The following is a 14,098-nucleotide window of genomic DNA, read 5'->3' as shown; positions in this document are numbered from 1 at the left end:
ACTACCGTCATCTCTCCACCTGCTTATGTTCTCATCAAAGGCTGTCAGGTTGGTTAGACATGAATTCCCCTCAGCAGAACCATGTTGATTCTGCCCAATGATCTTTGATATGCCGAGACAGCATGGAGGATAAGTTGCTCCATCTCCTTTCCAGGGATGGAGGTGGGGCTGACTGGTCCATAGTTAAACTGGTTTTTAGGACTTTGCCATGCTATCTTGCTTCAGAGATGTGAATGGAAGCAAAATCCATGGCTGGATCTCAAGGAGCAGCAAAGACCTGGAAATATTGTAGGGCAGATGTTCCAGCTGGTGAATCCAAACTGACTCATCACAGGTAAGGGGTTTGTCAGAGGTTTTGAGCCTGACCTGAAGGTAGGTGAGCTAAAAGCCACAGCCACGGTGGAGAGCTGAACTCATTCAGGTTTGTGTTCCTCACCACCCATGCACACATGCAGGTCAGACAGCTGGCCAGCTGCCTTTGTGCTTCCAACCTTGGAGATGAGAAGCTCCTGACCTGTGGTGAAGTTAATGAGCATTTAAGACTTCTTTTAATCTAATCTCTCCATCAGAACGTCCTACACATGAGTATAAAGCTTTTGGCATGCTCAAAACCAGGAGTGAAAATAGTACCTTTGTCAACACTATTTCCCTCTGCCTGAGACAAAACTTCCAAGGGCTGAGGAAGGCTTCTTTGCTTTTAAGGATCAAACCAACTCTTTTTTCATCTGTCTTAGTACAGAGCTGAGCACAACAGAGGCCTGTGATGTGAAGACCTGGCTACTGCTCAGACATCTGCAGTGCTTGATCTTGTCAGTGGATCCAGCAAGTGGGATGGTGATGTCATTTCAGCAGCTTCACAGCTCTGTTGTTCTATGAGCTCATTTTGCAGCCCTGTCCAGGGAGATGCATTCTGTCACTGCAAAGTCAGAAAGCAAGACTCTGCCTGATTCTCCTTCCTCTCTGTTCTAGTGAGGCCACAGCTGGAATATCGTGCCCAGTTCTGGTTTTCCTAATTCAAGAGGGAAAGGGAAATACTGGAGAGAGTCCAGTGGAGGCTAGGAGAGTGATCAAGGGCCTGGAACATTGCCTGATGAGGAAAGGCTGAGAGATGTGAGGCTGCTGAGTCTGGAGAAGACTGAGAAGGGATCTTGCTAATCTTTACAAATATCTGAGGTGTGGATGTCAAGAAGGGTGCTGAAGGGCAGACTCTTCAGTGGTACTCAGTGACAGGACAAGGGGCAGTGGATACCAATTGGAACCCAGGAAGTTCCACCTCAACATGAGAAAAAATATCTTTGCTGTGAGAATGTTGGAGCCCTGGAGCAGGCTGCCCAAAGAGGTTGTGGAGTCTCCTATGGAGAGATTCCAAACCTGCCTGGCTATTGTGGTCCTGTGCAAGCTCCTGTGGGTGGCCCTGCTTTAGCAGTAGTGTTGGACTGGATGATCTCCAGAGGTCCTTTCCAACCTCCACCATGTTGGCATTCTGTGGTTGTCTGTTAATGGCAGTAAGATATTAAATGCTTCACACGGTTAATAGATAGACCAAGCTGAGCTATTTGTGCTTAGATGTACTTTGGATGTGTTAATGCAGGTTAGATTCCAGCCAAGCAGTGAGGGAGAACTTGGGTTCCTCTCACAGGAGTGCAGCCCTGCTCCTGGGCACGTCAGCAGCTCTTTCAAAGGGCAGAAATGCGCTGACCTGGCTCAGTGACAGGTGTAGTAGTTGCAATGCATTTATTTTATTAGTGAGACCTTGTGATACGTGGCTGGAGAGCATGCTGCTGCTTGACAGTGAGCCAGCCAAGCACCCAGAGCAGCAAATGGAATGATTACTAAGGACCCAACCCTACCAAATTCGATTGTTTGCTGCTGATTGTTCTGTGCTGGCCTTTGCAGCAGTAGCTCATCTGTCCTGTGGGTGCTTCTGCTGGTCGGCCCTTACTGAGGCTCCACCCTGGATGTTCACATAACTCCTGTATTTGATTGTGGCTTTAGCATGTAGCAAACTCTAACTCTGCCTCATTTTGTGTGGTGCAGTTGTTGTATTGCTCATAGAATCAACCAGGTTGGAAGAGACCTCCAAGATCATCCAGGCCAACCTGGCACCCAGCCCTATCCAATCAACTAGACCATGGCACTAAGTGCCTCATCCAGGCTTTGCTTCAACACCTCCAGGGATGGTGATAGGACTTGAGAGTCCAGGGGAGGCTATAAAGATGCTGAGGGGCCCAGAGCATCTCTGTGGGGAGGAAAGGCTGAGAGACCTGGGGCTCTTGAGTCTGAAAAAGGGTAGCCTCAGAAGGGATCTTCTCAGTGCTCAGCAAGAGCTAAAGGGTGGAGGGTGAGAGAATGGGACCAGACTCTCTTCAGTGGTGCCCAGCCACAGGACAGAAGCAAACAGGAGGAAAGTTTAACCCAGAAGGTTCCATCTGAACAGGAGAAAATTCTTTGCTGTGAGGATGTCAGAGCCCTGAAGCAGGCTGCCCAGTGAGGTTATGGAGAGAGGTTCTGTAGAGAGATTCCAAACCTGCCTGGCTGTTGTGATCCTGGGCAACCTGCTGTAGATGCCCTTGCTTTAGCAGTAGGGTTGAGCTGGATGATCTCCACAGGTCCCTTGTATGCCCCATATGCTGGGATTCTGGGATTTGGGAACAAGTCAGTCATGAGACCAAGTTGTAGGTCCTCTGGCTTTTCATGGCATTGGGGTGGTTGGGGTAAGGTATGTGTGGTTTCCCTCAGACCTTTTTCACACCCTTTTATTATGGTGACAGCAGGACTAGCTAATCTGTAAGTGCTTTTCCTGGGAGCAAAGATGTCAGATCACCAGAAATGCCAGCTCTTCTCAGAGGTGCTTCTCTGGGATCCTTAAAGAACACTTAAACCCCCCTCCCCCTGCTTTATTCAGCAGTTTCTACAGTAATTTGGTAAGCAAAAGATCATTAGTCAGATTAAGAGGAAGCTCTTCACTTGTGAGCTTTCCCCTGACCCAGGTTGCCCAGGGAGATGATGGATGTCCCATCCCTGAAAGCCATTCCAGGTCAGGTTGTTTGGGGCTCTGTGCAACCTGTTCTAGTTGAAGATGTCCCTGCTGGCTGTAGGACCTTTAAAGGTCCTTTCCAATCCAAACCAGTCTGGGATTCTGTGATCATTCAAATGCTTTGCAGACTTAGTATCTACAGTAAAAATATTATGGTTTGGTCTTCTTTGAGCTCCTAGGAAAAAAAAACTTGGCAGTTTCTTGTCCAGAAGTACCTGGATTTAAGGCACCTCTGCAGCAGGCTTCTGGAGCCTCTGTTCTGAGAGTCTGCACCATGGAACTGTGTCGGCTACAGTGGCGGCTTGGACCAGAGCCTGCAGCTTGGACCAGAGCCTGCAGCTTCTCCAAGATCAGTGCAGAAGCAGCAAAAAATCTCGAGATGAGAAATTGTGTAGCTGTTTGTGAGACACCAAAATGCAGAGGTGCTTGCCTGGCCTGGGTGTGCCAGTGGGGTGGACAATGGGGAAACAGAGGGGAAGAGGCAGTGGGCAGCCAGGCCACTCAGCCAAGCCCCTTGGGAAGTGAAGCTCCTGTTGCTGGTTTGTTTAATGATAAATGCTCCATGGCCACTAATGAGTTACTAATTCAGTGACTGTGAGGCCGAGGATGAGGCAGGAGGCAGAGAATGATGGAGGACAACTCCACTGCTGGGTCCTTCAGCCCCTCGCTGCAGTTCAGTGTTGCTGACCTTGTTGTTGTGGTGGTTTATTTCTTCTTAAACGTTGCAGTGGGGATCTGGGTAAGAGTGTTTTGTTCCCTTTCTGCTTTGCACCAGGGGAGCTTTAGGTTGGGTATTAGAAAAAAAACTTTCTACCTCAGGAAGGTTATTGGGGATTAGACCAGGCTGCCCAGGGAGGTGGTGGAGTCACCACCTCTGGAGGTGATAAAAAGACATTTGGAGGAGGAGCTTGGGGGCACCGTCTGGCAGTTGTGTACAGGGAGATGTTAGGTTGTGGTTGGACTTGATGATCTTAATGTCTTTTCCAGCCAGGTGATTCTGTGATTTGATGAAGTTAGAGTGGTTTTTTTTTGCTTGTTTGTTTCCTCAGGGCTGGTTGTATTGTGTGGAGTAATTTGAACTCTCTTATTCTTGTAGTTTGCACTTTGTGTGTTCTGTTGTACAAATCTCTGCCCCTTCCACTCCCTACAGAAGGACTTAAACATAAGGAGGAACTTCTTTGATGTGAGGGTGCTGGAGCCCTGGAGCAGGCTGCCCAGAGAGATTGTGGAGTCTCCTTCTGTGGAGAGCTTCAAACCCACCTGGACATTGTGATCCTGGGCAAGCTGCTGTGGGTGCTCCTCCTTTAGCAGGAGGGCTGGACAAACTGCTCTCCAGAAGTCCCTTCCAACCCCCACCAATCTGGGATTCTGTGACTCCCACAGCCTGAGAACACAATGGAATTAACCACGGCACAAACTTCTCCCCTGCCCTCTGCTCTGCTGGGCGTAAGCAGATCTGCTGCTTGCCTATTAAAGGGTATTGAGACAAATGTCCTGCTGAGCAGAAAAAGCCCTCGGCTACCCACGGCCTCAGACAAAGCCTCTCCAGAGCCCTTTATTCTGCCTCACGGAAAAATCCCAGCCAGAGCTGGGCCCTATTAGCCAAGCTGTCTGCTCAGGGTGGCAGGAGGCACAGCCTCTGCTTCCCGCTCTTGGGATGTCTCCTTTGCTGTTCGTGGCTCTGGGTACTCGAGGTGCAGCCACTGTTTCGTGTAATTAAGCTTGAGGTGCAGAGCTCCCAGTAATTATCCAGAGTCTCCTGTCTCCTTGTCTGGGAGACTTGGTTCTTGGTGTCTTGTCTGGGTTGGTAGGGAAGGGTGCTCAGTGCTGATCATTTCTCTTTCCAGTCTTCATGCAGGGTGAACAGGAACACCATCAGTGGCTATTTCCTTGCTGGCAGAGACATGGCGTGGTGGCCAGTAAGTAGAGGCATGTCCTACTTGTGACACCCTGGGCAGCAGGGACAGGGACATCCAGCACTGCTGTTCCCCCTACCTTGCTGGCAGAGACATGGCGTGGTGGCCAGTAAGTAGAGGCATGTCCTACTTGTGACACCCTGGGCAGCAGGGACAGGGACATCCAGCACTGCTGTTCCCCCTACCAAGTTTCTTCTTTGTCCACACTGCCCTCGACCCTGTGCACTTCCTTCTGCTAGGATTTGTGTCCTCAGAGCTGTGCTTTCCTTCTCATCACCTGAGGGATGCTGGAGTCCACCAGGGCTGTTTGGTTTCCCTGTAGGTTGCCCTGTACTTGGGGGTGTGTGTGTGTTGCTGTAGTCAAACATCTCTGTCAGCCCCATGTGCTTCTGGGGGCTCCAACAAGACAGGGATGTCCCACGTTGCATATTTTCCTTACTCTTACTTCAGTGTGATCGTGGCAAACTGGATGTAGGTCCTTGCTGTGTCTGCCACTGGCTGCTGGCACAGGGCCACCCCAGGGGTGGGTGTATGAGACCACTGTGGTAAATGCAGCAGCGTGTGGTGGCTTCTCATCCTCCAGAAGACAACAAAGGCCATCCAAAGCCCACAGAGAATGCCCAAAGGAGCTGAATGGGTGGGGGCACTGTTTGTCAGGGCTCAAACCTCCCTGGACTGGAGTCTGTTAAGGCGGTTTCTTGCAAAATATGTCCATGTCCCTCATCATGTGGTGTGTCTTTGGCCACACTTGGCTTTCAGATGTGTGCTCTGCTGCTCCCATCCAGATGTTAGTTTTGCCTAATGGTTGTCCCCTCAGGGTTGGGCTGCTGGGGAAAGCACCAAAGCTGGTCCAGTTGGCATGACTGCCATGCCAAGCTGCAGACAGCTGATGGCTGAGTGCTCACAACGTCTCTTCCACAGATTGGAGCCTCTCTCTTTGCCAGCAGTGAAGGCTCAGGACTCTTCATCGGGCTGGCTGGGACCAGTGCTGCTGGGGGCATTGCTGTCACTGGCTTCGAGTTGAATGTAAGAAACCTGTCACCTTACCAAGAACAGGAGACTCTTGAGCCATGCCACAGCACCTTCATGCACAGGCTCACAGGATGTTAGGGGTTGGAAGGGATCCAAAGAGATTGAGTCCAACCCACTTGCCAGAGCAGGACAATACTATCTAACACAGATCACAGAGGAACACATCCAGAGGGGCTTTGAGACTCCACCACCTCTCTGGGGAGCCTGTTCCAGTGCTCTGTGACCCTTGCAGTAAAGAAGTTCCCCCTTGTGTTGAGGCGGAAGCTCCTGTGCTGCAGCTTACACCCATACATGCAACATCTCCTAAGGTTTGGGAGGAGCCATGCAGGGGGTAATTAATGCAACCCTGCTAGCTCAGTTTCACCTGCTCATGTCTAGTGCATGCAGAGTAAGTGTGGAGTCAAGTCCACCTGCTCAGGGAAAAGGATATTTCAGAGCAAAGCTTTCTAGTCCAGCCCCTCCACGATCCCAGATGATGGCTGAATAGCTCACTCAGTCCCTGGTGGCTTCCCCACACATTGTAGCCAAAGCCCTTGGGTTCTGCAGCAAAACAAAAAGGTCTTTGACTTGTTTGGTGATCAAGGTATTAGTGGGAAACATCTGGTCAGGAGCTGAAGGGCTGAGGAGACACGAGAGGTGCTGTGGGGTGTCCACCTTCAGCCATCTGAAGCCATTTGCAGATATAAATATGCACTTGAGAGTGAGCCAGGGCCAGGTCAGGAGTGGTGGGCAGGATCTAGCACTGCAGTCAACGTTGAGCTATAGCAGGATCAATGTTTCTTCTGCCTGTTCCATGTTCCTCCTTCTCAACAGGCCACTTATGCTCTCCTGGCCCTAGCCTGGGTGTTTGTGCCAGTCTACATCTCATCTGGGGTACGTACAGTGTCCCTGTGCCTGATGCAGGGAGTGTGGACCCACCCAGGCCCCCTACTCCCTGGATGGCTGTCACCACTGTCCTTCAAGATGCCTGATTCTGTGCCCTGCCTCTCCTGGGACCATCCCTGGAGGAGAGGGCCTGGACAGGGCAGCAGTCACTCTCTTTGCCCCTGGCAGATTGTCACAATGCCTGAGTATCTCCAGCGAAGGTTTGGAGGGGAGAGGATCCGGATGTACCTCTCTGTCCTGTCGCTCCTGCTCTCCATCTTCACCAAAATCTCTGTGAGTAGCTCCAGCTCAACTCCACGGCAAATCCATGACTGATTTCCAGCAGATGAAAGGTTGCTTTGGAGCTCACAGCTCATGTAGCCAGGTTTGAGAGAGAGCAGCTGCTGCAGAATGCTCCAGGAGGGAGCAAGAGTGGGGCAGATGCTGTCTGCAACACCCCACGTGCTTGTAGGTAGATCCAACAGCAATCCTTGTGTCCAGGTGGCCCCAACAAATGCATGACTTTGTGTCAAGATCCCCAAACTTATGGTGCAGTCACCTTGGAGCACAGGTTGCGTGGTAAGTGTGCTCAGGAGGCTGGGTTGCATCGTCTGGGTTCTCCTCCATGCTTTCCAGTATCCCTGGGGGACCCAGCAGAACCAGGAACTGAATTGGGAATGCATTTGTGGCTTTAGGCCATGCAGGTTTTCCAGAGGAAAGGAAACTTTGCTGCAGCTGTAAGATGCCCAACCCTGCATAGAAAGTGCCTGATTTTCAGGGACTTTTCCATAGGGATGTTTTATTCTCCCCCCCCCCCCATTTTGGCCTCATTCCCAGTTCCCTATGTGCACCCTCTGCTCCTGCTGCCTGCTTGGTAACCGTGGGAAGAGGGAAAGCAGCTTAAGAGCCAGTGACACCAAGCCTGGGGCAAGCTGGAGAGAGCCTGGCACAGACAGCCCTGGGGAGCTGGAGACAGGGAGACGAGACCAAGAGCAAACAGCATAGGAAGGATCTAGAAGGGAAAAGCTGCTGGAGGGAGTGGTCCTGCACCACCGCCTGGGATGGGGCGGGTGGGTCTGACCTGGGCTCTGCTGGGGTTTCCGCCTTGCACTGGATGAAAGAAGCTGCTTTTGCAGGTGGCTGGCAGCAAGAAATGTGCTTCTGCAGGTGGCTGGCTGCCAGAAGTGGCTCTCTGCAGGGCAGGAGGGTTGGAGCTGAGAGTGTTCCCCCATGGCGCGGCGCTCAGCGCTTGCCTCTGTGCTTGCCAGCTCCCTGCTTCCCAAATGAGCTCTGGCTTGGCTGGATGTCAGCCGTGCTCCTGGCTTCCCAAGCTCCAGCTCGGTGGGCACATCTGCACCTAGAGCAGGTTGCTCAGAGTCCCAGACAACCTGAAAGGAGTGTTGTCAGGGATGGGGCATCTACCACCTCTTTGGACAGCCTGGGTGAGGGTCTCACTACCCTCTGTGAAAAACAATCTCTTCTTTCTCTCCAGTCTGAATCTGCTGCTTGTACAGGCTCACAGGATGTCAGGGATTGGAAGGGACCCAAAGAGACCACTGAGTCCAACCCCTCAGCCAGAGCAGGACCACACAGTCTGGCTTAGATCACAGAGTTTTAGTTTAAACCATCACCTCTTGTCCTCTCACAGCAGGCCCTGCTCAAAAGTCTGTCCCTAGCTTTCTGATCTGCCCCTTTAAGCACTAAGAAGCCACCAGAAGGTCTTCCTGGAGCCTTCTCTTCTCCAGGCTGAACAACCCTGCCTGTCTCAGCCTGGCCTCACAGCAGAGGGCTTCCAGCCTTCCTGGAGGGAGGTGCTGTAGCAGTTGTGTCTGCGGTGGTGATCCCTGGGATCTATGTGAATCCCTGCTGGCATTTCAGAGGAAGGATTGGACGCTGGGATAGGATTTCTGGTGGGGTTTGTTCTCAGTACTCTGAATTGGAGGAATAAAATCAGCAGCAGCTTGAGGGCTGGTGGGTTTTGAGTCTCCCTCCAGACCAGCTCTTCCTCCCTCCCAAAGCAGTGTCCTGCCACGGGGGTGTGCTTGATCTCTTTGCTTCCCAGTCTCTCCATGGCTTTGCCCAGAAGGGATAGATGACCTACAAGTTTGTTCTTAGCCTAAGAGATGGTCGTGGTGTCACCTCTTGCCTGACACCGGGGAGACCTGGAGATGACCTCTGCGCCGTGCCTGCGCTGCCTGGAACCTGTGCAGTTCTGCTGGCCCCTTTCAGCACAGCCTTGTGTTTGGAGCATGGTGGACACTCCCCAGACGCCTCTTCCTGTGCCTTTTCTCAGCCAGGGCTCTTAGTTTCTTTGGTCTGCTGGGTTTTCTCTGATGTCTGAGTCACACAGGATGCAACAGAAGAGGAATCAGCCTAACGAGGGGATTATCTTGGCATCTGGCTCTGCTCATGGTAAATCTCTCAAACAATGGTCCTTTCCAGCAGTGGGTTGGGATGAATGTCTGCAGACAAGCAAGGAGCTGCCAGGCCTGCCCATTGTCCCACAGATGGTGACCGCAGTGGGGAGCTTGGGAGGAGAGAGTGAAGCTCTCAGCAGTTAGGCAGTGCTAACTCCTGATGTTCCTCGCTGGGGCTGTCTCAAAGCCCCTAGCTAGCCAGGCTTTTCTGGTCTTCTCTCCTTGCAGACACTGTCTTTGCACATGGATCTCTGTGGCCTCGGTGCTGCTCTCTATTTGGGGCAGGGTGGGACACCAGTCACTGCTCTCTTGGAATTCACCCGTTGGTGGTCCTCAACATTCAGCCTTGCACAGCGAGGTGCAACAGGGCAGCCCAAAGTCCTGCTGAGAGATGGCCTCGCTCGTGGCCAGGAGGGCCAATGCCATTCTGGGGTGGATTAGCAGGGCTGTGGCTAGTAGGTCAAGAGAGGTTCTCCTGCCCCTCTATTCTGCCCTGGTGAGGCCACATCTGGAGTACTGTGTCCAGTTCTGGGCCCCCCAGTTCAAAAGGGACATAGAATTACTTGAGAGAGTCCAGCACAGAGCCACAAAGATGATGCAGGGAGTGGAACATCTCTCTTACAAGGAGAGCCTGAGGGAGCTGGGGCTGTGCTGCTTGGAGAAGAGGAGACTGAGAGGTGACCTCATGAATGGTTATAAATATGTGCAGGGTGAGTGCCAGGAGGCTGGAGCCAGGCTCTGCTGGGTGATGCCCAATGACAGAGCAAGGGGCAATGGGTGGCAGCTGAGGCACAGGAGGTTTCATTTAAACATGAGGAGGGATTTTTTCACAGTGAGTGTGACAGAACAGGCTGCCCAGGGAGGCTGTGGAGTTTCCCCTCTCTGGAGATATTCATAACCCACCTGGAGACGCTGCTGTGTGCCCTGGTCTAGGTGATCCAGCTCTGGCAGGGGGGTTGGACTGGCTGAGCTTTTCAGGTCACTGACATTCTATGATTGTCTGGGAACGTGTGAGGAGTTGCACAGGTGTCCTTGTCTTGGTGCAGAGCCCCTGGAGACTCCTCTGTACCCTGGGCAACTTGTTCTACCAAGGTTTTGGCCTCACCAGCTGTTAAATCCAAGCTGCCTCTGAAGGCAGCTTTGCTTGGGAAGGCATCGGAGACGTTGGGTATGGACGAGTCTCCGAGTGAGGTCACCGGTGGAGGCAGGGACCTGACTTCAAAGGCTTCTCCTCTCCTCTTGCAGTTGAAAGGACTTTTTTTTTTTAATGACTAGGTCATGCCTGCTTTTAATTAGCTTGTTTTTGTATTTGGGGTGTCTTATTAATGACTTGGTCACATGCACTTGTATTTTTTCCCAGCCCAGCAGAGTCAGCAGGAAGGGAGGTGGAGACACCTCTGCTTCCTCATAGCAAAGGCTTAGACTCATCTGCAGACGACTGCAAAAGTGATTAAGCATTAAGAAAGCCAGGAGAAGGAGTTACAAAATACTTTGTCCTCTTCACAGCTGAGCTCTGAGGAAAGGTTGATGGAGAAGCAAGGAGTTACTGGGGGGGCATGAGTTTGTCTGATGCTGAGATGACTCCTTCAAAGGGTCCTAGGACCCTCAGAAGATGCCAAGGATGCTTGGCTGGCACTATGCTAGGGAAGCTCAAGAGAGTTTGAGTTCTCACTTCTGGTTGCATTGGGAAGAGATGGCTGAGGGCCCTTGGCTGGGGCTGATATTTTTTTTTCTTCATAAAAATCATAGAATCAACCAGGTTGGAAGAGACCTCCAAGATCATCCAGTCCAAGCCAGCCCTGTCCAATCAACCAGACCATGGCACTAAGTGCCTCAGCCAGTCTTTTCTTCAACACCTCCAGGGATGGCGACTCCACCACCTCCCTGGGCAGCCCATTCCAATGCAAATCACTCTCTCTGCCAACAACTTCCTCCTGACATCCAGCCCAGACCTCCCCTGGCACAACTTGAGACTGTGTCCCCTTGTTGTGTTGCTGGTTGCCTGAGAGAAGAGACCAACCCCACCTGGCTACAGCCTCCCTTCAGGTAGCTGTAGACAACAATGAGGTCAGCCCTGAGCCCCCTCTTCTGCAGGCTGCACACCCCCAGCTCCCTCAGCCTCTCCTCATAGGGTTTGTGTTCCAGGCCCCTCACCAGCTTTGTTGCCCTTCTCTGGACATGTTCCAGTACCTCAGCATCTCTCTTGAATTGAGGAGCCCAGAACTGGACACAGCACTCAAGATGTGGCCTGACCAGTGCTGAGTACAGGGGCAGAATAACCTCCCTTGTCCTGCTGGCCACACTGTTCCTGATGCAGGCCAGGATGCCATTGGGTCTCTTGGCCACCTGGGCACACTGCTGGCTCATCTTCAGCTACTATCTGCCAGTATCCTCACTGCACAATGGCTTAGCTGTCCTCTTGTCAGGCTAATTGGTGGTCTTTGTAGCATCAGGCTGTGGGTTTATTGTGTTTGTGGTGGAAAGGTATCAGAGGAGGCAGCATTAGAGATTTTGGTGTGGTTGTCCTTGAGTTGGTTCCTCCTTAGCAGGGCATTCTGGGCCTGAATTGCCTCTTGGTGTTGGCAAGGGCTCTCTCATAGATGTGGCCAAGCCCATGTGTAGCTGAGGCCATGCTGTAGCTCCCTTGGGAATGCCAGGCGTGACTGTGGGGTAAAGCCTGGTCCAGATGTCATAGAACAGCCCCTGAATTAGGACCCTCAGGATGGTGGTGTAAGTGCTCATCTGGTTTGACTTGTGATTTAACCAATGTGTGGGGCCATCTGCTAGGGAATGGACCTTCACGCTGTGCTGGAGCTGGATGTGTGCTCCCTTACTGGGTTTCATAGCTACTGGAGCCTTGCTAGGCAGCACACACCTTGGCTCTTCCATTGCAGGATTCTGCATGGCCTCTTTTCATCACCTGGTGACAATCTCCAGGTCCTGCATGGCCACCTTGCTGGAGCAGTGCTGGGAAGAGGCAGGGCAGGGCAGGGGGGGAGGAGGTTTGATATGGGAAATGGCTGCTAATCCCAAGTGACTGCTCCCACATGACTGGGCAAGAAAGCCCTTCTGTTTGGGGGGTGGTTTCTAGGAGGTGTGTGAAGAAAGATGTCAAGCTGGGGCTGATGTCTTGGCTGCGGGAAGCCGTCACGGCTTGGGGCGAGGGTGTGGAGTCAGCTCTTCTTGCCTCTTCCTGCCCCTTCTGGCCTCATTTCCTTCTCCAAACAAGGTTTTGGTGAAGATAGCCCAGCTGAGCACTGGGCCTGGCTGGATTTCAGCTGAGGGTGGTGGTGGTGGTGTGGGCACTGCCTCTTGTGCCTGGTCCTCTTCTCCTTCACCACTGCTGCTTTTGTTGGAAGTGTTTCAGCTCCCTCTGAGTCTCTGCTTGGCATCTTACTTCCACAAGAAGGTGACCAGACCTTGCTGTGTGGGTCCAGCCCTCACACACGGGTGGGAAATGGTGGTCCCTTTTGATGTGCAAAGCATCTCAAGAGATTTTGGCAGCTGAATCATCTGATCTGCAAGACCCTGCTTCTCCAGGCAGAGGAATGCTTTTGGTGTCTCTCTGGGATGTGATATGGGTGCAGGAGGTGCTGGGGCTGGTGGAAGCAGTGTGTTGGACATTGAGTTGGTCTGTCCTTCTGTGCTGGGGCTGCCCTTGCGTGGTCCTCACTGTGGAGTGGCTGCAGAGGTTGAAACACTACTGGACCCCCCAGAGAGCAGGGCAGCATCTTGCTCTGCCCCACCAGCATCCACCTGAGCACTAATAACTGGTTCAAATAACATGGCACAGAGCTCTGGCTCAAGCAACATGGCACAGTGCTGCCCCATCCATCACTAAAGGCATCAGCAAGCACGTTGAGAAGTCCCCGCACCTGGCAGGAGATCCCCTCCTGCTTCCAGCAGTGTTTTTGGGCTAGCTGCCACCTTTCTGACAGGTCTGACAGCCCAGACAGTAGAGCTGCAGCTGGGCAGAGGGAAGCTGGTCCTTGGCAGCCTCCTTGCTGGCAGTATGGGTGCAGGGGGTGTGTGTGTGAATCCTGCCAAACAGAACATGACATACCAGCTGCAGCCACCCCTGTGCATCACCCCTGCAGGGGTGGTAGGGGTGCAGAGACAGCATGAGGGTGCTGGGCTGGGTTGAGGTGGCTTGGGCTGCTTCTGGTGAGCACCCAAGGGTGCTGGTGTCCTGGGGGAGCACAGCCCCTCAACTGGTACAGCTCTAGGGCTCCGCAGAAAACATGGTGAGATGCCACCTGGAAAGCAGAGCACTGCCATTGCTGGAGGGAACTGGAGGTCCTCAGGGAAGCAAGGAGGTATCTGAGGTCAGGGCCAAGCCTCTCCAGCTCCCTGCTTTGCTCTCAGGGGCTGTGGCAGCACTGGTGCTCCAAGGTGCCCCATTTTTGACCCTTACACCCCACTGTCTGCACCCAGCTGATCCCAGCTGCAAATGACTGCAGGAGCTGTGTGCTCCACTCTTTGGGGGAAGGTGACACCCACCTGTGGTGGTGACATGGCCACCCCCTGTGGCCTCCAGTGCTGGCTCTGAGAGCTGTTCTCCTGGCATGTGCTGTACAGTGTCCTCACTGTACCCACAGCACTGAGCACTTCCCTGCTGTGCTGCTCTTCCAGCTGCCCCTGGGTGCTGCCCAGCCGGGTGGGTGTCACCTGCCTCAGCCTTTCTTTCTCCTTCCACACACAGACAGACCTGTACTCAGGGGCCCTCTTTGTGCAAGTCTGCCTAGGCTGGGACCTTTACCTCTCCACTGTCCTGATGCTGGTGGTCACAGGGCTCTACACCATTGCAGGTAGGTCACTCATCATCTGCTGGC

General features: G+C 52.8%; 1 protein-coding gene across 1 annotated transcript in view; it reads left to right on the top strand.

Moving 5' to 3' along the window:
• The first annotated feature begins 5,046 nt into the window (after nucleotides 1-5,046).
• SLC5A10 (solute carrier family 5 member 10) overlaps nucleotides 5,047-14,098 on the top strand; it is a 43,121-nt gene continuing 34,069 nt past the window's right edge. The window contains exons 1-5 of the mRNA XM_064153533.1: nucleotides 5,047-5,062; nucleotides 5,875-5,979; nucleotides 6,799-6,858; nucleotides 7,039-7,143; nucleotides 13,969-14,074. Coding sequence (XP_064009603.1) covers nucleotides 5,048-5,062; nucleotides 5,875-5,979; nucleotides 6,799-6,858; nucleotides 7,039-7,143; nucleotides 13,969-14,074 — 391 coding nt within the window. The 5' untranslated portion in view covers nucleotide 5,047. The remainder of the gene's footprint in view (nucleotides 5,063-5,874; nucleotides 5,980-6,798; nucleotides 6,859-7,038; nucleotides 7,144-13,968; nucleotides 14,075-14,098) is intronic.

Source organism: Pogoniulus pusillus, chromosome 13, assembly GCF_015220805.1.
Source record: "Pogoniulus pusillus isolate bPogPus1 chromosome 13, bPogPus1.pri, whole genome shotgun sequence".
In the NCBI taxonomy this organism is placed as follows: domain Eukaryota; kingdom Metazoa; phylum Chordata; class Aves; order Piciformes; family Lybiidae; genus Pogoniulus; species Pogoniulus pusillus.
This window is presented reverse-complemented; position numbering and strand designations above follow the sequence as displayed.